The sequence below is a fragment of the Eurosta solidaginis genome, chromosome X (genome assembly GCF_040869045.1).
Source record: "Eurosta solidaginis isolate ZX-2024a chromosome X, ASM4086904v1, whole genome shotgun sequence".
In the NCBI taxonomy this organism is placed as follows: domain Eukaryota; kingdom Metazoa; phylum Arthropoda; class Insecta; order Diptera; family Tephritidae; genus Eurosta; species Eurosta solidaginis.
In genome coordinates, this window is record NC_090324.1 from 70,289,520 (window position 1) to 70,313,754 (window position 24,235).

The 24,235-nt window shown below is 35.5% G+C and overlaps 2 protein-coding genes across 3 annotated transcripts in view; both read right to left on the reverse strand.

Annotated features, from left to right (window-relative positions):
- The window catches only part of LOC137235009 (transcriptional activator cubitus interruptus-like), a 324,700-nt gene that overhangs the window by 255,952 nt on the left and 44,513 nt on the right, over nt 1–24,235 (reverse strand). The gene's annotated exons all lie outside the window — the stretch shown is intronic.
- Nucleotides 21,943–23,651, reverse strand: LOC137234640 (putative nuclease HARBI1). Of its 2 annotated transcripts, XM_067758098.1 has the most exons (5): nt 23,459–23,651; nt 23,296–23,386; nt 22,793–23,228; nt 22,593–22,734; nt 21,943–22,443 (listed from the first exon to the last, which is right to left on the reverse strand). In XM_067758098.1, exons 2-5 carry the CDS (start codon nt 23,313–23,315, stop codon nt 22,076–22,078), a joined length of 966 nt encoding a protein of 321 aa, XP_067614199.1. In that variant the 5' UTR covers nt 23,316–23,386; nt 23,459–23,651; the 3' UTR covers nt 21,943–22,075. The 2 variants fall into 2 exon arrangements, with proteins under 2 accessions (XP_067614199.1, XP_067614198.1); XM_067758097.1 differs by having other exon boundaries at nt 23,296–23,651.

The following is a 24,235-nucleotide window of genomic DNA, read 5'->3' on the forward strand; positions in this document are numbered from 1 at the left end:
TTTACGTCAAAACTATTTTAAATTCAACAATAAAATATATAGACAAACAAACGGTCTTGGAATGGGAAGCCCCACATCAGCAATTCTTATGGAAGTGTTCATGCAAAATCTGGAAGAAAAGTACATACAGGAGCTGAAGCCCAAATTAGGCGTGTCATTTTATGCTGGATACGTGGATGACATAATATGCGTTTTAACTACTAATAACGAAGAGCTCGTACTGGAGTACCTCAACAAACAGCACGGCAATATAAAATTTACAATGGAAACCGAAAAAGACGGAGGAATCAACTATCTAGACCGCACGATAAATATTGATAAAGAAGCCAAAAGATTTAAATATGACATATATAGAAAGTCAACGGCCACCGACACAATAATACACAATAACTCAAATCACCCTCAACATCATAAAAATGCAGCATTAAGGCACTTGGTACATATACTTGAAAGAACACCTCTTACACAAGAGGCATATAAGAGAGAACTTGAGGTCATATATAATATCGCTGCAAACAACGGATATAAAAAAGCACTAGGAGATAAACTCAGAAGCACAAATGGAGAACCAAAAAGAAATAATGAAAAGGAAAATAATAGCTGGACGACTATGACATATACTGGAAAAGCAACATATAAATTGGCAAACTTCTTTAAAAAATACAACATTAACACAGCATTCAAAACATCGAACAATCTAGGGCGAAAACTAAGAACTAACTTTAACTCAGAGGATCCGTTTAGCAGCCACGGCGTATACAAGCTTACCTGCGGATGCCAGCATAGTTACATAGGACAAACAGGACGGCAAATAAGAACGAGGTTCAGAGAACATATTAGAGATTACAACAAAAAAATACGGAATCCAAACATTATACCCGAGTCTAACTTCGCGAATCACATAGTCGAGAATGAATGTTCCCCAGCAAACATCAATAAAACAGTTAGGGTCCTTCACATACAAGAAAAGGGCCGACGTCTCAACGTACTCGAAAACATGGAAATCTACAAACAGAAAACATTCGACAGTAGAATAATAAACGAACAGATAAACACAATTTCTGACACAATATTCGAGCCTTTAAAACGTGTTTACAGGAAACAACTTAATCACACAGGTACAAGAGACAAACACACAACAACAAATAAACACAAAACAATTAACACACCAAAACAAAAAACCGACAAAGAAGGTCAAACGACTAAAATCACAGATTTCTACCTACCCCAGTCAGCCACACAAATCGATTAGTAAACCACCCTCGGTTCTGAACGAACACACAGCACATACACATAACTAAATATACACAAGCATCAATTTGACAATACCTGCTCATATACCTACGAACTATAAATACAGGACAAATGACAACAACAGATCAGAACGAAAATCGACACTGATGATGGCACAACGCCGAAACCGGTTTGTCTCAAAACCAAATTTGACAAGGGATGACGGAAAATCGTTCCAATATACATCATTTATCCACCCTGTCGGAAAATCAACCAAACAAGATAAGTATGTTCATATTCTTATTTCAGGGTGCAAAAGCAATAAAAACAGGTAAGGAAGGCTAAGTTCGGGTGTAACCGAATATTACATACTCAGTTGAGAGCTATGGAGACAAAATAAGGGAAAATCACCTCGTAGTAAAATGAACCTAGGGTAACCCTGGAATGTGTTTGTATGACATGTGTATCAAATGGAAGGTATTAAAGAGTATTTTAAGAGGGAGTGGGCCATAGTTCTATAGATGGACGCTATTTAGGGATATCGCCATAACGGTGGACCAGGGCTGACTCTAGAATTTGTTTGTACGACATGGGTATCAAATGAAAGTGTTAATGAGTATTTTAAAAGGGAGTGGGCCTAAGTTCTATAGGAGGACGCCTTTTTGAGATATCGCCATAAAGTTGGACCAGGGGTGACTCTAGAATTTGTTTGTACGATATGGGTATCAAATGAAAGGTGTTAATGAGTATTTTAAAAGGGAGTGGGCCTAAGTTCTATAGGTGAACGCCTTTTCGAGATACCGCCATAAAGGTTGACTCTAGAATTTGTTTGTACGATATGGGTATCAAATGAAAGGTGTTGATGAGTATTTTAAAAGGGAGTGGGCCTTAGTTCTAAGGGTGGACACCTTTTCGAGGTATCGCCATAAACGTGGACCAGGGGTGACTCTAGAATGCGTTTGTACAATATGGGTATCAAACGAAAGGTGTTAATGAGTATTTTAAAAGGGAGTGGGCCTTAGTTCTATGGATGGACGCCTGTTCGAGATATCGCCATAAAGGTGGACTAGGGGTGACTCTAGAATTTGTTTGCATGATATAGGTATCAAATGAAAGGTGTTAATGAGTATTTTAAAAGGGAGTGTGCCTTAAATCTATAAGTGGACGCATTTTCGAGACATCGCCATAAACGTGGACCAGGGGTGACTCTAGAATGCGTTTGTACGATATGGGTATCAAATGAAAGGTGTTAATGAGTATTTTTAAAGGGCGAGGGCCTTAGTTCTATAGGTGGACGCCTTTTCGAGATATCGCCATAAAGGTGGACCAGGGGTGACTCTAGAATTTGTTTGTACGATATGTGTATCAAATGAAAAGTGTTAATGAGTATTTTAAAAGGGAGTGGGCCTTAGTTCTATAGGTGGACGCCTTTTCGGAATATCGTTATAAAGGTGGACCAGGGTTGACTCTAGAATGCTTTTGTACAATATGGGTATCAAATTAAAGGTATTAATGAAGGTTTTAAAAGGGAGTGGTGGTAGTTGTATATGTGAAGGCGTTTTCGAGATATCGACCAAAATGTGGACCAGGGTGACCCAGAACATCATCTGTTAGATACCGCTAATTTATTTATATATGTAATACCACGAACAGTTATCCTTCCAAGATTCCAAGGGCTTTTGATTTCGCCCTGCAAAACTTTTTCATTTTCTTCTACTTAATATGGTAGGTGTCACACCCATTTTACAAAGTTTTTTTCTAAAGTTATATTTTGTGTCAATAGACCAATCCAACTACCCTGTTTCATCCTTTTTTTCGTATTTGGTATATTATTATTTAATTTTTTCATTTTTAGTAATTTTCGATATCGAAAAAGTGGGCGTGGTCATGTCGGATTTCAGCCATTTTTTACACCAATATAAAGTGAGTTCAGATAAGTACGTGAACTGAGTTTAGTAAACAATTTTGGTTGTTTTGAGTTTAGTAAAGATATATCGATTTTTGCTCAAGTTATCGTGTTAACGGCCGAGCGGAAGGACAGACGGTCGACTGTGTATAAAACCTCGGCGTGGCTTCAACCGATTTCGCTCTTTTTCACAGAAAACAGTTATCGTCCTAGAATCTAAGCCTCTACCAAATTTCACAAGGATTGGTAATGTTTTGTTCGACATATGGCATTAAAAGTATCCTAGACAAATTAAATGAAAAAGGGCGGAGCCACGCCCATTTTGAAAATTTATTTTATTTTTGTATTTTGTTGCACCATATCATTACTGGAGTTGAAAGTTGACATAATTTACTTATATACTGTAAAGTATAACTTTTCTTTTAAAATTTTACTTAAAAAAAATTTTTTTTTAAAAAGTGGGCGTGGTCGTTCTCCGATTTAGCTAATTTTTATTAAGATGTATGCTTAATAATAGTAAAAAGAGTAACGTTCCTGCCAAATTTCATCATGATATCTTCAACGACTGCCAAATTACAGCTTGCAAAACTTCTAAATTACTTCTTTTAAAAGTGGGCGGTGCCACGCCCATTGTCCAAAATTTTAATAGTTTTCTATTCTGTGTCGTAAGTTCAACTCACCTACCAAGTTTCATCGCTTTATCCGTATTTGGTAATGAATTATCCCACTTTTCGAAATTTTCGATATTTAAAAAGTGGGCGTGGTTATAGTCCGATATCGTACATTTTAAATAGCGATCTGAGATGAGTGCCCAGGAACCTACATACCAAATTTCATCAGGAAATCTCAATATTTACTCAAGTTATCGTGTTAACGGACGGACGGACGGACATGGCTCAATCGAACTTTTTTTCGATACTGATGATTTTGATATATGGAAGTCTATATCTATCTCGATTCCTTAATACCTGTACAACCAACCGTTATCCAATCAAAGTTAATATACTCTGTGAGCTCTGCTCAACTGATTATAAAAATATACGCATGACCCATTTACAAAAATATTGTTGACCAGTGTTATAAGCAATTAAGAGAGACATTTTCAAAATCTGAATTACCGGAGTATGGAGTTATATCTAAGTTTATTTACCATCGAACATCATTCGAGACTGAAAGCAATTTGGAACCGGAACCATGGAATCTCTTAGTACCAGTGGGGATGAGAAAGGCTGTGATGTATAGTGCTCACAACATAGTGGAATAACCAAAACTTTAGAGCGGATATGAAGAAATTTGTTTTGGCCGGTAGTTAATCGAGACTTACCCGGGTGTTTCAGGGGGTGCCGCTTTGTGGAGATGGTTGGTGATGAGGTTATGGTGGTGTTTTGCTACTATGCGGACACGTTGCTGGCACTGTGTTGAACCCTTTTTTGTCTTAATCTTGCGCAACGCTGATGGAATCGTTCAGATGTTGCAGAAAGCTTCAGTCACTGAGTTTCACCTGCAATTTACTGGCTCACAACTCGTTTGCAAATCGTTACGTACAATTAATTCTACACAACCAAATTTTAGTTACTGCATATCGCGCATTCAATATATTTAAACACAAGCTTTCTAATTATTCATAAAATTTTATAATTCTTATAATGTTAACAGGAATTTTTGCAGCGTATATAGAGCTACGCACTGATTTAATAAAGATTTGATTTAACTAAGAACTTGAAGTATACATCTTTTGCATATACTGGAATACACAGTATTCTTTTCGTTTCAATTTCAATATTTTACACCTTGCGTATAATATAAACACGGGTTTATCTCCCTTTTGGCAAATCTTTAGGTTACAATGTAATTCTAACTTCACCCTTAGTCGAGCAGAATCTTCAATTCTCACAAAATGTCTTCATCGACCACCAAGTTGACCAAAGCACAAAGTTCTGTTAAGTATAACTACTTATCTTATATGGAGCGCAAGCTTCGAATATAGTTCTTGCGCGGAAATATGGAATATTCACAATTTACAAGTTTATGTCCAGCAGAAAAAATGTAAATCCTTTCACCGGTGGCTATGATAATGTCGATACGTTGGCACAATTATTGCGAATTATGTTAAACTGAAAATAATTTGGCGACAGCCTCTAGGGTTATAAATATTGACGCGAGTATTCCAATAATTTATAATGTAGGCGACACTCTTATCACAACGTTATCCAATTGTGTTAGGAAGGAATCAAACTATATAATTTTCCGGAAAGGTGACAATTTTGCAAGAAGAAAAAAGGGAACCGTGCTGAACTTGTTCAGATGACAATAATAATAATTTTTACATATATGTTCAATACCCAAAAGGTGGTGGTTTTTTGACAGGTTGACGATCATGCCATATCGCCATCCTGCATTTGCGACAAATTAAATTTGGTGGATTTTGCGCGATGGAGGCTGCCACACGTCGACGAGGAGAACCAATAGGGAAGTTAAGGGTAAATACAATTCTTTGATTTTATGGGTAATTCAATATAATACAATTCCATATAATAAAATACAATACAAACTATGGGTTATAAATAAATTCATAGATATACGTATGTACAAGGAGGAGATGGGACGGGTGGCAGCTTACGCCGCGCAAACAGCCGGGAATGGTTGTAGATGTGCGGAATTATGTACTATCTTGTGAATTGTGTAAAACGTCGAAATCGCAAACATACGCACTGCGCCCTCCAATGGGTCAGCTAGTGAGTAGCAAACGGCCATTCCAACGTTTGTAATAGGGCCTTTTCCTAGATCCAAAAATGGAAATATTGGAATTTTAATAGTGTTGGACCATTTCTCAAAGTTTACGTTTTTGAAGCCACTTAATAAGTTCACTTCAAACCTGTTAATGCAGTTTTTGAAAGAAAGCAAGTTTGATTGTTTTGGCGTGCCGGAAACAATGGTCTCGGATAATGGCAGTCAGTTTGTGAGTAAAGATTTTACCTCACTTCTGAATAAATATGGGATTACCCATGTAAAAACGGCTGTTTATTCGCCACAAGCAAACAATTCGGAGCGAGTGAACCGGTCTATAATCGAAGCATTGCGATCATTCCTTCGGAAGGATAAGCGGGACTGGAAAATCTCCCTATTTGATTGTATTCGGACAGAATATGATGACGAACGGAAACGATTACAAAGTACTAAGGAACCATGGAATGAATGATGAGACTACTAAACTGGAACGGGAAGACGAATTTGATAGGAAAAGGATCCTAACTGCTTATGATAAAAATGCTCGTTCTTACAATCTCAGGAGCCGGCTTCGTGAATTTAAACCGGTACAATTAGTGGTGAGGAGAAATTTCGCGCAAAGTAACCTTGTTAAATTTTTCAATTCCAAACTAGCTCCCAAAAGAATTAAATCAAAGGTCATAAAAAGGGTAGGAAATTCATATTACATGCTAGAAGATGTAGATGGCAAAGGCAAGGGAACGTATCATGCCAAGGATATTTGGTAGCCAAATATCAATCTTATATTTTCGAAGATATTGAATTGTGGCTAGTATTTATTTTGGTAGTTGCATTTGCTAACTTCCGCGTTGGCATCGTGTAGCATCTGTCTGGTTGGGGGGGAATTTGTAGCGCTCATGCCAAATATACCCAAAGGGCCATTCGAGTACCGAATTGTTTTCTACATTAGGTGATATGGCCACATTAGAATAACTATTGGAGGTGTTACAATAAACACTTATGTATATACTTTTTGCATAAAATTTTTAAACTTTTTTTTTATACTTCCTTCGTACAATTTAATTCGTTAATGATCCATTGACACGTTCGAAAATACCCAAGTCGTAAATCCGTACTTCACAATTTATCGGAATTAATTCGTTAATCCTAACTAGCTACCTAATTCGTAATTACCTAATTCACACATTCGTAATTCATTTTCTTATAGTTAATGTCAGAAATTATTTTAATACAAAGTTAATAATATAATGTTTTATTCAGTCAGGATTTCAATTACAGTTTTATTATTAAGAACATTATTAAAAGGCAACGTTGTTACTCTGCGACTGCTCGTTTCTCACTCTCTTTTATGACTGTCGAAATGAATAAGTACGTGTCAACATGGTGGGCATTACGGCATTGCCACCTTAATAAAATTATGTGACAGCTCGGCTTCTCCTGATAATGGCATCGCCCCGATGTCAGCAACTTCGCTATCTTCTTCGTCGGATGAATTATCGTCGATATATGTATCAAGTTCGGGTGGCATAGAACACCACGATTTCATTTTGTCTGCCGAATAAACGGATTCAAACTTTTTTTGACTGATTTGCATACCGTCGATATCGGTAAGTAGGTAACGATCTTTACTAAGTATTTTAGCCACCACAAATGGACCACGATACTTTGGTTCTAATTTACGGGATTCACCTGTTGCGGAAGGTTCATTTTGAATTACAACTAAATCATGTTCCTTATAACCAGTGGGCGTTATATGTTTTTTATCAAAACGCTCTTTCCACAAGTTACGTTGTTCTTGAATTGAAGACCAAGCGATGTCACGTTTATCTTGTATAGTTGTTTGTTCATTCTCTTCGTTGACCACTGCAGCCAGTAGTTGATTTCGTATGATATCGTTTAATTTAAAATCGAATATAATTTCATTCGGAGTATACCCAGTTGTAGAATTTGTTTGGGAATTTACTGACCATTGTAATTTACGCAAATGGTCGTCCCATTCTTTTGGATTTGAAGACGTAGTACGGAGATATATTAAAATTAGCTGGTTTGCACGTTCAACCTGTCCATTAGCGCGTGGAGTTCGGACAGCAGTTTTAATATGTACTAAATTTTTGTCAGTGCAATACTTCACGAACTGTTTTGAAGTAAAGGCTGAGCCACTGTCGGTGACTATGCGATCAGGTAACCCAAAATAGCTAGATACCTCGTTCAACGCTTGTATAACCGGTAAAGTTTTAGTACTACGTACCGGTTTCACCACTATGTATTTTGTAAAAGCGTCACTAATCGCAATAATATGTGTATTGCCTCGTTTACTTTTAACAAATGGCCCTAAATGATCAATATGTAAAAGTCGAAATGGAATTGGCTCCATGGGTTCGGTGTATAACACACCTTCTGGTTTTCCACCTTTCGATTTGGAGTAGCAGCATTCCACACAAGATGCCACGTAGTCTTTTACATACTTTCTCATTTTTGGAAACTAAAAATGTTGAAGAATTCGTCTTATGATTTTCTCGATACCAAAATGACCAAAATCGTCATGACAATAACGAGCTACACGCCATCGTACTGCCTTAGGAACAACAAACAATAAATTATCATCTATGCGCCGATATAGGCGATTTCGCTGAAGACAGTAATCCTTTCGAATCTGTTTTGATTGAGGTGATTCGTTGTCGCCTTTCAACACTGCTATTACATCTCCTATGGATTGGTCTTTTAGTTGCATTGTCAACAACCAATCATCATCAGCATCATCAATACGTAGAATTTTGTTCGATGGTGCAGGAGCACGACTCATTGCGTCGACGTGAGCCATTCTAGTCCCAGATCTATGAATTATTTCAGCGTCGTATTCCATTAGAGGGACTAACCATCTCGAAATACGTGGTATGGGTGGAGTTTTAGCTTTTAGAGACGAAATCGCAGAACAATCAGTGAAAATTTTAAACGACTTACCTAGTAAGTGTATACGGAACCGCTGTAATGCTTCAACAACTGCCAATACTTCGAGTTCATAGCTATGATAATTCAATTCTGCAGGTGTACAGTGACGACTAAAATACATAACCGCTTGCCACTTGTCACCTTCACCTTTCGCTTGCAACAAAACTGCTGCGATACCTACACTGCTTTGTACTTGATGTTGCGCATTAAAATCGTACAAAACTAGCACTGGTGAGTTACAGAATCTGTCAATTAAAGTGGAAAATGCTCTCTGTTAACACTCGCCCCATTCAAATTTTTTACTACAAGTTTTCGTTGTTAATTTCGTTAACGGTCGTGCAACTAAAGAATAGTTTTCCACGAATTTTCTAAAAAAACCGGTTAACCCGAGGAATCTTCTAATTTCAGTTTGTGTCGTGGGTACCTTAAAATCCTTTATCGCTTGCACTTTTCTCTCACTCGGTTTTATACCATCACGTGATATCTTATGTCCAAGGAAATCAATTTCATATTTCAAAAATTCGCATTTATCTAAACGTAAAGTTAGACCGTTTTCTTTAACAACACACAAAAAATTTTCTAGTTTTCGTATACCCTCTTCTACCGATTGACTTGGAATAATTACATCATCCAAATACGCAATAATGTTCTTCGATTCACACGATTTAATAAGTTTGTTCATAGTTTCTTGAAACACGGCAGGGGCATTCACTAACCCAAACGGCATGCGATTGTATTCGTAGTGACCTTCGGTGGTCACAAATGCAGTGTATTTCTTCGAACACTCACTCACTTCAATTTAGTGATAACCCATTTTAAAATCTAACGTAGTAAAGAAGTTATTACCCGACAACTGTGCAAAAACCTCATCAATAATCGGCATCGGGTACGGCTGTTTTACAGTAATCTTATTCAATTGGCGATAATCAACACACATTCGGAAGTTGTTATCCTTTTTTTCCACGAGCACGATTGGAGACGCGTACGGAGAACTCGACGGACGGATTATTTCGCATTTCAATAAGTCTTCGATAATGTTCTTTACAATTGACCGGCGCGCGAACGGAAGTCGATAGGGTTTCACATTAACAGGTATATCTGACGTTAATAATATATTAATTTTTACTATATTTGTTTTACCTACTGTACCCATTTCGTTGCTAAAACACTGTTTATATTTTTGCAATATCTTGCTCAAGTTACCAAATTCACCATCTTTAAGTTTCAATATTTCGTTATTCGGTTTTTCAATAACCCACATTTGATTGCCTTTGAACACGAAATGTTATTCCTTACCATGTATTACGTTGATACCCAGTAGCACCGGATAATCAATCATATTATCGTCTACCACTAACATTTCCGTGTTACACATATTACCGTCTATATTCAACGCAAAATTAAGTTTCGAAGTACACTCATATGATGCTCCTCCGAAACCCTTCAATGTTATACAACAATTATCTAGTTGTCCAAATTTACACGCCAAAGATTTTCTAATCAACGTACGACAACTACCAGTATCTACGAATGCATTAGTTTTCAAACCATTTACTTCGATTTCTTTAATAGTAAAATCATTCTCAACTTTATTCACAGAATTACAGTTTGTTTTTGCCACCGTCGTCTTGCAATTATTCGTGGAATGACCCACCTTCAAACATTTTGTACATCGTTCACGTTTTTGCGGCTCTGAAAAATCTCGCGAAAGATGTCCGGGCATTACAATTATAACAAATAATTTTCTTCGTTTGATTATCTTTCTTTGCACTGGCCTGAGTTGATTCTTCAACGCGCTTTACCGCATTTGATGTTTTCACCGTATTATATTTGCAATAATTAATTATCGCCCGTAAAAACTCATTACACGTATTGTAGTTATTAACCGATACACTTCTCTTTAAATCAACGTCATTCATTCCGTTTAAAATGTATTTTATTATAGTTGCATTGTCAATATTACCGCGTCGACCCGTCGCTAAAACTCTATAGCAAAAAGATTCGGCACTTTCACTATAATTTCGCTTCATATTTATTAGTTCCATATGAACATCAGCAGCATTTACAAAACATGGAAATTCATTCAACAATTCATTAGCAAAATGTGACCAATTTAGAAATATTTCTGCCCGGCATCTATCCACATTTTTGCTACACCCTCAAGTTTTGTTTGCACTGCATACAAAAATATTGTATCGTTCCAATTATACACATTTCGTAGTTGTTCGACACGCTTTACAAATTGTTCAGAAGTTAAATTCTTCTTACTTCGGTCGAATTTAGGCAAAATTGCAATAATATCGCGAACATCACCAAAAATCACTGATTTATTTGTATTCGTTTCATTGTTTACATTTCTATACACTTCGTCTGGCAACATTCGTTCTTCTAATGTTGTCATTCCATTATTTCTTATTTCGTTGCTTCTCGCATTCGTTTGTTGTATTGGATAATCACTCGGTGCTTGATTTCCCCAACAAAAATGTTGACCGTTGCCATTTAAAATTTCGTTTCGACCGAATATGTTAGGCATTCCAACATGTTGCTGCCTGTTCGCGTTGTAGCTATACTGAAGCTCGTTTCTTACTACGTCGTTTCGCTTTCGATCCGCGATGACTGCGCTGTCAGCAGAGAACGTCGACTGCGACATTATCGTTTGCGTTCCCCAATGAACATGTCTGTGATTTTCGCTAGCAGCTGAAATTTGAATCGTAGGCTGGTTTTGAACACCAGCCATAGCGTTGTTTGTGTATGTATGTGCCACGGTTGGTACACTATATACGTTTGTACTTACATTTACTCGACCATTAGCGTCGGCCGATGACATATATATTTTCGCTTGCCCGTGAACGGTGGGCAAAGTGACTGGGCAAACCGGCGCCGCGCCGCCATAATACGTCGGCAGCGAGATGCCATCGTTGGTTCCCCAACTACTTTTATATATATGCGTTTGCAAAGGCGCCATAAACGTTGCACCATTTGCCGTTGTGGTAACACACGTACTCGAACTTGAAGGCAACGTCACTGGAACTGGAGACGTGCTACTCAGTGGCCTACATTCATCATGCGTCTGCTGAAAGGAATTTTCTAACTCCTTACTTTCATTAAATACCGCACTATTATTCATAGCACTTGTAAAACGCTCTTCATTAAAATGTTCACACAGCGCAAGCACATCTCACTTATGAAAATTTTCAGAAATTATTTTAATACAAAGTTAATAATATAATGTTTTATTCAGTCAGGATTTCAATTACAGTTTTATTATTAAGAACATTATTAAAAGACAACGTTGTTACTCTGCGACTGCTCGTTTCCCACTCTCTTTTATGACTATCGAAATGAATAAGTACGTGTCAACATGGTGGGCATTACGGCATTGGCACCTTAATAAAATTATATGACATTAATTCGCTCATGCCTAATTCGAAAATACCGGAGTTATTTATTAATTCCTTATCATTTCACCTGATATATACTTACTTAGTTCAAAAATACCTAATACATATGTTCTTAATTCACCGATTTTATATTTAATTAAAAAAATAATTCATATTTACCTAATATCTAATTAACGGAATTCATTTAACCCTTTTTCATACTTACTTAATTTAGGAATAACTATTTCATACTTAATTCGTGAATACATAATTCACAATATACCTAATTCATACTTAATTCGTAAATGCCTAATCCACAAAATACCTAATTCGCTAATACGAAACTTTTTTGGCAAAGAATAAATATAAATAATTTTCTTTATTGGTAAAGAGAGGCCAGAAAGTATATTTAAGTAGCGTGTACGTGAGCTCACCTATGCCGACTATTATTTCAAATTCTTCTATGCCTACTAATTGTTTATTGATTAACATTGCACTAAGCTGGACCAACAACATTGGTTCAAGAATAGCGAGACTTTTTGAGCTGAGCTTAAGGTTGACTGCAACAGAAAAAGTCAGTCTTTTGCCGGCACTTGAATTGAAAACATCTTTTTCAAAAGAAAAAAAAAAATAACACCTTGGTGAGAAAAATTTAAAAAGGTTTTTCAAACAAAAAAGTAAAAATGTGAAGTATTGTGACTTTGTGCACTAAGTTAGTATAAACTAACAAAAATTTCAAACGATTTTATGTTGATCTAAAATAAAATAATAAGTGCATCAGTTACAACCATAATTATGCAAAATGAAGGTGAAGTGACTTAGAGTGCCAACCTAGGCGATTGTCCTTAAAGGCTATTTTTTTTTGTTTCAATCCTAAATTAAATTATCTTTAATAGCTATACAAGAAAACGACAACCGGCAGCATTCTTTACTCACAAAACCATTTTAAATACAACGAAAAAGAAGAAAAATTTCAAATTTTTCCAAATGTTAAAAATTGATCAACTTTGAGCGGCTCTACCTGGTAAACTATAATTTTCTGTGAAAAAACGTTGTATATTCTTGATCCCACGAATATTCTCTATTAGAAACATGTATTAGATTTAGCGAACGCTTTCATGATTTTTTTAATTTTTACCATGCTTTAACGGCAGAGGCGCCATTGTGCGTCGTTCGCTTGTTATTTCTTTGAAGGCATCATCTACAACGTCGTCGTCGCTGGGCCCACCATCGCATCGATAGAATAGCTGAATGCAAATAAGTAATCTGTCCTAATCTTGTAACAAAGAAAAATTACCAAAATATGTGTTTGGATCGAACCTACTGATGTTATGTAGACGTAGTAAGGTTTATGACTTACATATATATGTAAAATGTTCGATCGACATACATATAGACATTTGCACATACTGTTGTTTGATTTTTTTTATATTGATTTACATTTAGTTTTTTTGTTTGTACTGTAAACTAAAATTAATTAGATACATATTTCAATTTAAAGGAGACATTTTTTTATCGCAATCGTTCTTGTTTGTGTTGAATTCGAAAAAGAAAAATTGCGGATATTAAATATTAGGGAAATAGTTTTTTTTTTTTTATTTATAGTTTTTTTTTGATACTTGCGAAATGTTGAAATTATATTCCTAAATATTCACAAAGCGGATGCTAATTTACTAAGTATTCTGATGTAGGCGTAGGACTTAAACTTTAGTTTATATTTGGATTGAATAAAATGTTAAAACCGGAATATTAAAATGAAGATCTAAATTTCTTTTGGTCGATGACGAAATGTAGAGGTATGATGAGCTGAGCAGCAGTAAGTATAGCTAGGGTTAACCTATACAAAATATCTTTCGTGGTTAACAGGTTGGGTGGGTATAGACAGGGGTGAATGGTCCACCTTTTTCTCCCCTCGACTGTCGTTTTTTCCAAATACTCCATATCCCCCTACTTGTATAGTAGACATATGAAATTATTTTTTTTGCTGCAAGATTTAGTTTCGCTGGATTAGTTTCGTGTAAAATGTTTCTGTAGTTTTATAGACGGCATACATTTTACTTTTCTTTTTGTACAACTTCGCTGCGCGAGGATGAAGCAACCCCACCTCATTGTCCCTGAGCTAAGCTGAAGCAGAGCTAGGTATGCAATCCCGCTTCAGTCCAAGCGCATCTTCGTAGGTTTCTCTTGTTTAAGCAGCATTGTGAGGAGAAGTTCGTTACAGTAAGTTCCTGGGCCTTCATCTCAGATCTCTATTTAAAATGAACGAAATAGGACTATAACCACGCCCACTTTTTCGATATCGAAAATTCCGAAAAACCGAAAAAGTGGGATTGTTCATTACCAAAGATGGCTAAAACGATGAGTCTTGGTAGGTGGGTTGACCTTATGACGCAAAATTTTTTAGAAAAATGGAAAAACAAAATGTTTTTAGTAAAAATTTAAAAAAAAATAAAATGAGATTTGTCTTATAATGACGTATTTAAGCATTAAATAAGATAAACTAATGATTTTGATAAGATATCGTAGCACTGCCTACTTATGATAAAAAGTTGTATCTAAGTAGTCACGTAATCAATAACTACCAAAATCGATAGACGTATTGTTTCTTTTAAATAGCAATACTCTTATAAAACTCAAAGGTCCGTTTTTGGTGCCACAATAACAAGGTGCTTCAAAATTCATCGTAAAATTTTACATGTTTTTTTTTTTTTATTTACAAGCCAAATATGTATTTTATTAATAACTAAAGGTTATGAAAGTGGTTCAATGAAATTTTATTTGAGCTCAAGATTAAACAGCCAAAGAATTTTGGAAAAGGTGAGTGGCACTATCCATTTATGCTAAAAAGTTTGATTTTAGTAACCGCTTTACCAATTTGTACCAAACTCGATAGACGTATTGATTTCTATAAAAATTTAATACTCGGTTAAGGCGAAATGCCTAAGCTTTAAAATAAATTTGATAAACATTAGAGAAATGCAATAACGAAAAGTATATTTTTATAAATTACTAAATTAATTAATTCTTTTATTTGATATAAAAAATTAACTTGTACATAGATATCTTAACAAAATTGATTAGTAAATCTGTTTTTCATTGTTGTGATAAGAAATGAGAAACTTATTTTATCTTAACATAGTCATCGTCACTGGAACATACATCTAACAAAGCAATGATTTCTGAGCTATACGCATCTGTACGATCTTTTTGTGTTCTTACATTAGATGATATGACTGGATCAGAAGAGATAGCTAACATGTTGAAAAGGTCTTCGTTTTGTCTATCTCGTGATACTTTGCAGGTGTTCATACATCTATATCTTTTGTAGTCCTTGTTCTTAGATTCTTGAGCTTCTTCAGACAATTCTTCTAATGGTAAGCACTGATACTCTATTAAATCTTTTCCATGTGCTAAAATTTTTTGTACCGTTGGTGTAAGTTTCTTCTCAGGATACTTTTGATTCCGCAACTCTGTAGTTTTAGACGCATATTCTCCAAATTTGGGTCCACTAACTGGTTCGTGGCAGTTTAAAATATTTAAAATTACTCCCAATCTTTTCACAATATCACTATCAACTCCTGTTATGCGAGCAGTCACTTCATAGTTTTCAAAAAATCTTCTTGAGGAGTTGCCATCATTTGTATTTCCGTATCCATACTTTGGACAGTCAACTCTAAGGCCAATCTCTTCATAGAATGCATCCTGAATTATTTAATTTTTTCTCCTGTTTTGTTCCTCCTTACATGTTGTATTGTCGTCGAAAACTTCTCCTTGTTGTGGTTGTGTATAAGCCAGCTTCAAAACAAATTCCATACGTTGTTGTTGTAGCGATAAGGTTAGCTAATATGTTGAAAAGGTCTTCGTTTTGTCTAACTCGTGATACTTTGCAGGTGTTCATACATCTATATCTTTTGTAGTCCTTGTTCTTAGATTCTTGAGCTTCTTCAGACAATTCTCCTAATGGTAAGCACTGATACTCTATTAAATCTTTTCCATGTGCTAAAATTTTATGTACCGTTGGTGTAAGTTTCTTCTCAGGATACTTTTGATTCCGCAACTCTGTAGTTTTAGATGCACATTCTCCAAATTTGGGTCCATTAACTGGTTCATGGCAGTTTAAAATATTTAAAATTACTCCCAATCTTTTCACAATATCACTATCAACTCCTGTTATGCGAGCAGTCACTTCATCGTTTTCAAAAAATCTTCTTGAGGAGTTACCATCATTTGTATTTCCGTATCCATACTTTGGACAGTCAACTCTAAGGCAAATCTCTTTATAGAATGCATCCTGAATTATTTTTTTCTCCCGTTTTGTTTCTCCTTACATGTTGTATTGTCGTCGAAAACTTATCCTTGTTGTGGTAGTATATAAGCCAGCTTCAAAATAAATTCCATACGTTGTTGTTGTTGTTGTTGTTGTAGCGATAAGGTTGCTCCCCGAAGGCTTTGGGGAGTGTTATCGATGTAATGGTCCTTTGCCGGATTATTAAAATGAATTTCAGGTATACAATTCGTAACTAAAAAAATGTATGTTGTTAACAAGTTCCAATAACAAAAACGACCTTACGGCCGTACTGAAATATATATACCTGCTAACATTTTTTTATTTTTTCCATCAAAGTTTTAAAAGGGGCGTAAAAATAGGCATTTCGAAAAACAGGTATATCCGCCAACTTTTACCAAAAAAAAAACTATTTTTTTTTTTGTTTCAATCCTAAATTAAATTATCGTTAATGGCTATACAAGAAAAGACAACCGGCCGCATTCTTTACTCACAAAACCATTTTAAATACAACGAAAAAGAAGAAAAATTTCAAATTTTTCCAAATGTTAAAAATTGGTCAACTTTGAGCGGCTCAACATGGTAAACTATAATTTTCTGTGAAAAAACGTTGTATATTCTTGATCCCACGAAAATTCTCTATTAGAAACATGTATTAGATTTAGCGAACGCTTTCATGATTTTTTTAATTTTTGCCATGCTTTAACGGCAGTGGCGCCACTGTGCGTCGTTCGCTTCCCTACAAGACGCGCGAGTAGAAAGCTGATGTGTTCACCAACACATTCACACAAAAGTATGGCGATTACTAATACACACAAACGTTGTGTTGTTCATTTTTTTCACGTTTGTCCGAAACTGTACGTACCTGCCCATAAATAACTCAATTTGTGTTCCTTTCCGTTATTTCCGGTAAGTTTTGGGAACACGAGGACGATATTTGGAGAATATCAGAACAAAGCTATTATTTTCTGAAACGCAAAAGACTTACAAATTTCAGAGCGCGACGTGACTTTTAAATTAATTAATTAATAAATAAAATAAAGGTTATTATAATAAAAAAATATGAAAAGAAGGCATTTTTCTAATTGCTTATCGAAAGATAAAAAGCTCTTTGGCTCGGATGCACCGGGATTTAAAAAAAATTGGTGTATTACGATTCAGGACAACAGGTATTTTAAGTTTAGAGAAAAAATATACGAACAGCGCTATGAAATGCTTATTGGATCCCCAGCATCGCCAGTCATTGCAGATATTGTAATGGAGGAATTGCTGAACAAATTCGTAGAAGATATTCCACATAAACCACGTTTGCTTACGAAATATGTGGATGATATATTTGCTATCGTTCAAACAGATAAAGTCCAAGAAACGGTGGCCGTGATTTTAATAAACACTGTAAAAATTTAGACGTCTGCGACTCGTTTCTTAAAAAATTAAAAAATACCTTTTAACTACATTAAATTTGTAATTCGAAATGAAGCAAAGAATGCTAAACCGTGATATACTGTTCAACCCTCTGTTTCAAATTTGAATTACCAGTTACTTTAAACTTGTTTGTAAAATTGCGTTGTGATCTTTTTTTTTTTTTTTTATGCAATCAAATTTACTCTGTGTAAATTCTATTCTGTATATATTTTATCTACTATTAATTTGCTTTATTGTCAATTTCATAAATGATTATTTACTAGCTCCTTTATGAGTACATTTTAACACATTGACAACATTTTATCTTTTGCTTACTTCTAAGTTTTTAATTGAAATTGTTAAGCGTTTAATTCAATACTGTTTAAATATTACTTTAAAATTGCTGACTGCTTATGTTGTTTATATCGTGTATTACATCTGAGATTTAAGTGTTGGTATATTTGGTCTGTATAATTGTTTAATTTGTAGACTGATAAATAAATAAATAAATAAATAAATAAAGTTAAAATGTTTAAAGAACTTGAGAAGTCCTCTCAAGATAAAGTTCAAAGTGTTGCTAATTCTTTGGAAAGTGTTGCTAATCCTTTGGAAAGTGAGGCTAATCCTTTTAGTAGTGAGATTTTCCAAAGTCAGTGTTTACCAGTTGAGAGTGTTCGAAGTGATAGTGATGAAAGCGTAGAAGAGTGTTTAGGTGCCCAAAGTTATTATGTAGAAGACGGTGCAGGTACGGATCTGGACGACTTGCTAAGAAGTTGGGCCATAGATTTTAAAGTTCCTCATAATATTATAGACGGACTTCTTCAGGCACTCCAAAAGGGCGGGATAAAGGATGTGCCGTTGTGTGCCAAAACTCTTTTAGACACCTTTCGAGAAAAAGTCAGTGTAGAATCTATGCCAAATGGTGAATTTTTATACTTTGGTATACAAGACCAACTAGTTTCTAACAATTTTCATTTTTGAAGGCACAAGAAGAGGTTTTAATTGATGTAGGAGTAGATGACCTGAAACTATTTAACAGTTCAAGTCGAGTTTTATGGCCTATTCTTGGAGCACTAGTACATTTTCCTAGTGTTGATCCTTTTGTTATAGCTAGCTTCTCAGGTTTTAAAAAGCCTGAACATATTAATGATTTTCTGGCTAAGTTCGCTTCAGAGGCAAAATCCCTGCGAGAAAACGGTATTGCTGTCGGTCCCAATAAAGTGTTGTTAAGATTTGATGTACGTGTGTTCATTTGCGACTCCCCAGCTAGGGCGTTTGTTAGTGGTGTTGTGTCATTTAATGCCAAACATGGATGCCCCAGGTGTCATATAGGGGGTGACTGGGATGGGAAAGTATATTTACCCACAACGTCTGGTATACCCAGGACGGATATAAGTTTTGAGAAAAGAGATCATTACGCATATTGTCACTTGCGAAGCGAATGAAAATTTTGTCGAATTTCGCGGTCTCGAATTGCGAGATGCGAATCGTTAGCGAATTCGCCAAAAAAAAGTCGAACGAGTGACGAAGATGAATTTGTCGAATTGCCACAAGCGAAAAAATCATATTCGCTTCGCCAAATCTGTCAAAATTTGTCGAATGCTTATTTTGTTCGCGCTTGAATATAGAAAAGGACGTATTGGCATTTATTTGAATGTTTTCAATTGAAAAAAGTAAATAAATTGAATAAATAGTTAAAAGTGAGTAATTCATTTAATTAAATTGAGTTATTGGTTTGAATAAATGAAGTTTTCAGAATGAGAAGAACAACGCCTCAGCAATTCCAAAAGCTGGTCGAGCTGATGGAAAATAATCCAGACGTCGCCAGAGGCATGGGGAATTTTGGAGAGACCAGGAGGAGCAGGGCAGAATTGTGGGACCATTTCGCCACGGATCTTAACTCCATAGGTCCTCCAATCCGTAACGGGCGCGAGTGGAACAAGGTAAGAAGAATAGACCTGCACGAATAATACAAAAGTATACATCGCAGAATCGTGATATCCTAGCATCGTACGGTTACTGACTGGAGTTACTTTTGATACTTAAGGCTGTTTTACACGAGTCGAATTACTGATGGTTTTTTTGACTCCCAACTCAATTCAACCATCATATACAAGTAGGCACTTTGTTTGAGAAAATTTACCAGGAAATCGACTCGAGTAAAGCAGCTTTACCTGCTAACGTATCTACTCGGGTATGTTAGTGGCATTGTGAAGGGTGCTGAGATGGGCTATAGGTTTGGTTAGATGCTAGCTCCGAGCCACCGCCTACTATTTTTCTGATAACACCCGATAAGATACTTAACCAGTTAGTTTCAAAAGTAACCGTACGATATCACGATGCAAGTTTCCAAAGTAACTGACAACGTGATAATCGTCAGAAGCGTTACTTAGTTATATACCCGAACCATCGTATCCGTGCAGGCCTCTAATAGTAACTGAATTGTATTCTGCGTGTCAGTTCATACTTACCAATATATTTGTCCTAGGTTTGGTTAGATTATAAGTTGAAGCTTAAAAAAAAGGTTTCTACAAACCGTAGCGAGACCGTAGCCACTGGAGGAGGACCGTACGCCCAGCGAAGTTTATCTGCGCTAGAGAGATCCGTGGATGAGCTACTGAACCTCCAAGAAGCCGCCAACCCGACAGGACAGTCCTTTGGAACCAATAATCCGGGTGATAACGGGGGTGAGAGTGACAACACGAGTGAGAGCGAAACCGAGGGTGAAGAAGATCCTCGAGACTTAAATATCACTCAAAGTTCATCGACTCCCCGTCCGAGGATGACACTGGAGGATCGCGAAAATATGCGCTTGAAGGCACTTGAAAAGCAGGGAGAAATGCAAAAAACCCTTTGCGAGGAAATTACAAAAATGACGGAAAAATTAGACGAAATGGCAAGATATGCTAGAAAAACGTACGAACTCAAAAAAGACCAAATAAAACTATTGAAAAAGAAAGAAGAGAGAAAAAAGGAAGAAAGTGTTGAAAGAAAAAGACAACAGAAAGAAAAAATGGAGATGAAAATGAAGGAGTTGGAACTGAAAACCTTGAAATATAATCTAAGGAAATAATAAAATCGTCCAACTACTTTCAGTTTCATTTCTATTTTTTCTTCACGTGACTGAATTTGTGTTTATTTTTATTTATCTTATTTTCTAATGAAGTACTGAATTAATATGTGATTTATTTTAAACTAGTTTTTAAGTGTAATATACCCCAGTTCATAATTATAAGATCACCCATATTGACATGTTCTAATTTTTTTTAACATTTCGTATTAGTTTTTATTTTTTGCTAATGGGATTCCAAATTAAGACCCTTTAAATCGACACTCCAAACTTTGTGAACATTTTGTAAAAGTTAAAAAAGGTTTTGAAATATCTTGAAAATTTTTTCAAATATTTCAAACATCTGACCCAAGGTAATATTTCTGTATCCCATTAAATTATAACTCTTAAGGCCGACTCGCCGAACGGCTCAGATCTATGTTAGTTTTTAAAATTATTTACTGGAGACATCATATACTTTCATATGAAGGAAAGTTTAATGGGCTACAAAAAGATATTTTCAGTTCTGAGGTTTGAATTATTAAAAAGAAATTTCAACATTTCTAAAAACGTCTTTTAACCTTTAAAAATATCCACAAAGTTTAGATCGTATATTTGTGCACGACTCCTATTTTGGTATTCTATTAGCAAAAAAAAATTAACTAAACGAAATAATACAAAAAAATAGAACATGTTAATATGAGTGGCCTTATACTTATGAAATAAGCAGCAATAACCTAATACGCATATCGTCAACTAAAAAGTTTGAAATAAATATTTGATTTTTATTTATTTACTTGTAGTAATAATATATGTGTACCTTCACCATTTTATAAGTCTGAACTGAATTGTTGATTTTTATTAAATAAAGAAATAAAAATTAAGCAAATGTCCATTTTATGATTTCAATTTAATCTTATTTCTATTTAATTCATAGGAATTTCAATAAAATCTGCATATTTTAAAATTTGTATTTTTTTGCTTTTAGCTTGGGAATAAAATACAGCTAATAAAACTTCAAGTTCATTACGGAGAATAAAAATAATTTCGGTACATTCCTTAGCTCACTAGCATCACTGTATTCAAATACAAAATATAGGTATAAATTAATACTGTTGTCCATTAAAACGGCCCTACTCGTTTTACAGTAAAGCATCAGCTATTTGTCTTCTGCGACGCTCTCCTGGTGTACCGTTGCCATCTTCATTACTTGGCTCCGGCGATACAATGGCGTCAGTAAAAATTTCTGCTTCGTCTGGGTCACTGATTCGAAACATCTTACAAATATTGTTCAAAGCGCAACATATGTTTATAATGGATTTAACTTTGTCAGGATTGTAGCGCATTTTTCCGAGGAGGCATCTGAAACGGCATTTCAGAACTCCGATCGTACGTTCTATGACGTTTCTACCTTTTGCGTGCTTCTTATTAAAAATTGATTCCCTAGTTCCGGACTCTGCAAGACGGAAGGGTGTTAATAAGTAGGCACTCAGCGGGTACCCGGAATCACCTACAAATAAGTATATTTTTTTTAACATTACGTCATAAAAGTAAGGGTATTTGGACTTGATTCGTTACTCCGTTAGTCGATAGTTTTGAGTAACGAGCTAAGTCTTAATACCCCGATTATATTTGTGTTGATGTAACTAGCAAAATTACCTAAATAAATAGAGTTATCGCCGTTAAGATGCATATTTTCCAAATGACTTTTTAAGGAACTATTATTCCACACAAACGAATCATGTGTTGAACCAGCATATCTAGCATCCACAAACCGGATATTCATGTCATGATCGCAAGCCTGAAATATACAATTTACTAACAACAATATTTTATGTATCCATGTCTTGAAAACCTACAATCATCGCATTTATGCTAAAAACCCCTTTTCTATTCAGATAGAGGTGTCTATTTGCGCTGGGAGCATAAATCGCAATATGCGTACCATCAACACAGCCAATCACGTTGGGTATTCCTGACCTGATGAAAAATTTGCTCTTTGCTTGTTGCTTTTCCTCTTCTCTCATTTCGGTTTTTATCGCTGCCCTGCAAATTTCTCTCTGCAAAATTGGCAGTATCTCCTTTAAAATGAGGGAAACTGTAGGTAGCGCAAGTCCCAAATGAAAATCATTCCCTACAGCTTGCTGATAACTGCCATGGGCAAAAAAACGGAGTGCGCAACACAATTTTAGCATTGGCGTTACAGATGATGACAAGCGGCAGTGAAAACTATCCTTGATTTTGTCCAGCACATACATAAATGCATCTTTGCTTAGCCGGAAATTTGCTATGAATCTAAAAACACACAAAAAATACACAAAAACTTTACATATTTTGAATAACCAATATGCACTGCACTTACACTGTGGACGGAAGCTCCATGGGATTGGAGTAATCTCTTATAAAACGCCGCTGACGAAGAAGATAAACTCGCGGCTCAACATTGTAATTGTCTTCGAAAAAAAGATCAACGTTATAAAACATTTTTAACTTTATTTATTACTATTTAATAAACTTGTTTTTACATTTCTGTTTGTGCACAAATAAATAATAAAAACAGATGACAGAAACGTCAAATTCGGATGAACTAATTAAATTTGTTTGAATGGCAATGACACATGGCAGTCGAATAAGTTCATTCGCCACTCCCAATGCAAATTTGATGTGAATTCGCCAATCTGTTCGACTCGCCAAATATATTCGCTTCGCAAGTGACAATATGCGTACATGTGTCTCACCACAGTCCTCAATTAAGGCCAGAGAAAATCGTTTTAGGAGATGCCGGCTTTAAAATGGTTTCTCAGTTTCCACTAGACTGTATGCATTTGGTAGATTTAGGTGTCGTAAAAAGGTTTTTAAAAAATTTGAATAGCGATGCAAATATCCGAAAGATAAATGAAAATATTAAATTTATTTCGAATTACTTTCCGTCTGAATTCTGTCGTACTGCGAGAAGTTTAGATGAAGTTAGTCGGTGGAAAGCAACGGAATTCAGACAGTTCCTGCTATACACAGGCATTTTTGTTTTAAAAGACTGCGTTAGTAGTGAGTTGTACTTTCTTTTCCTACTACTACATACCGGCATTCGACTTCTTTCAAGTGAAAGGTCGTTTAGGTCTGAGGCTGATGTTGCCCAAGATATATTGGAGCATTTCCTCACGCAGTTCAGTGTAATGTTTGGGAAGGAAAGCGTTACTTTCAACATCCATGGTTTATTACACTTGTCAGAATGTGTAAAAAATCTTGGTCCTTTAGATTCCTTTTCTGCTTACAGGTTTGAAAATTTTATGCAATTTTTAAAA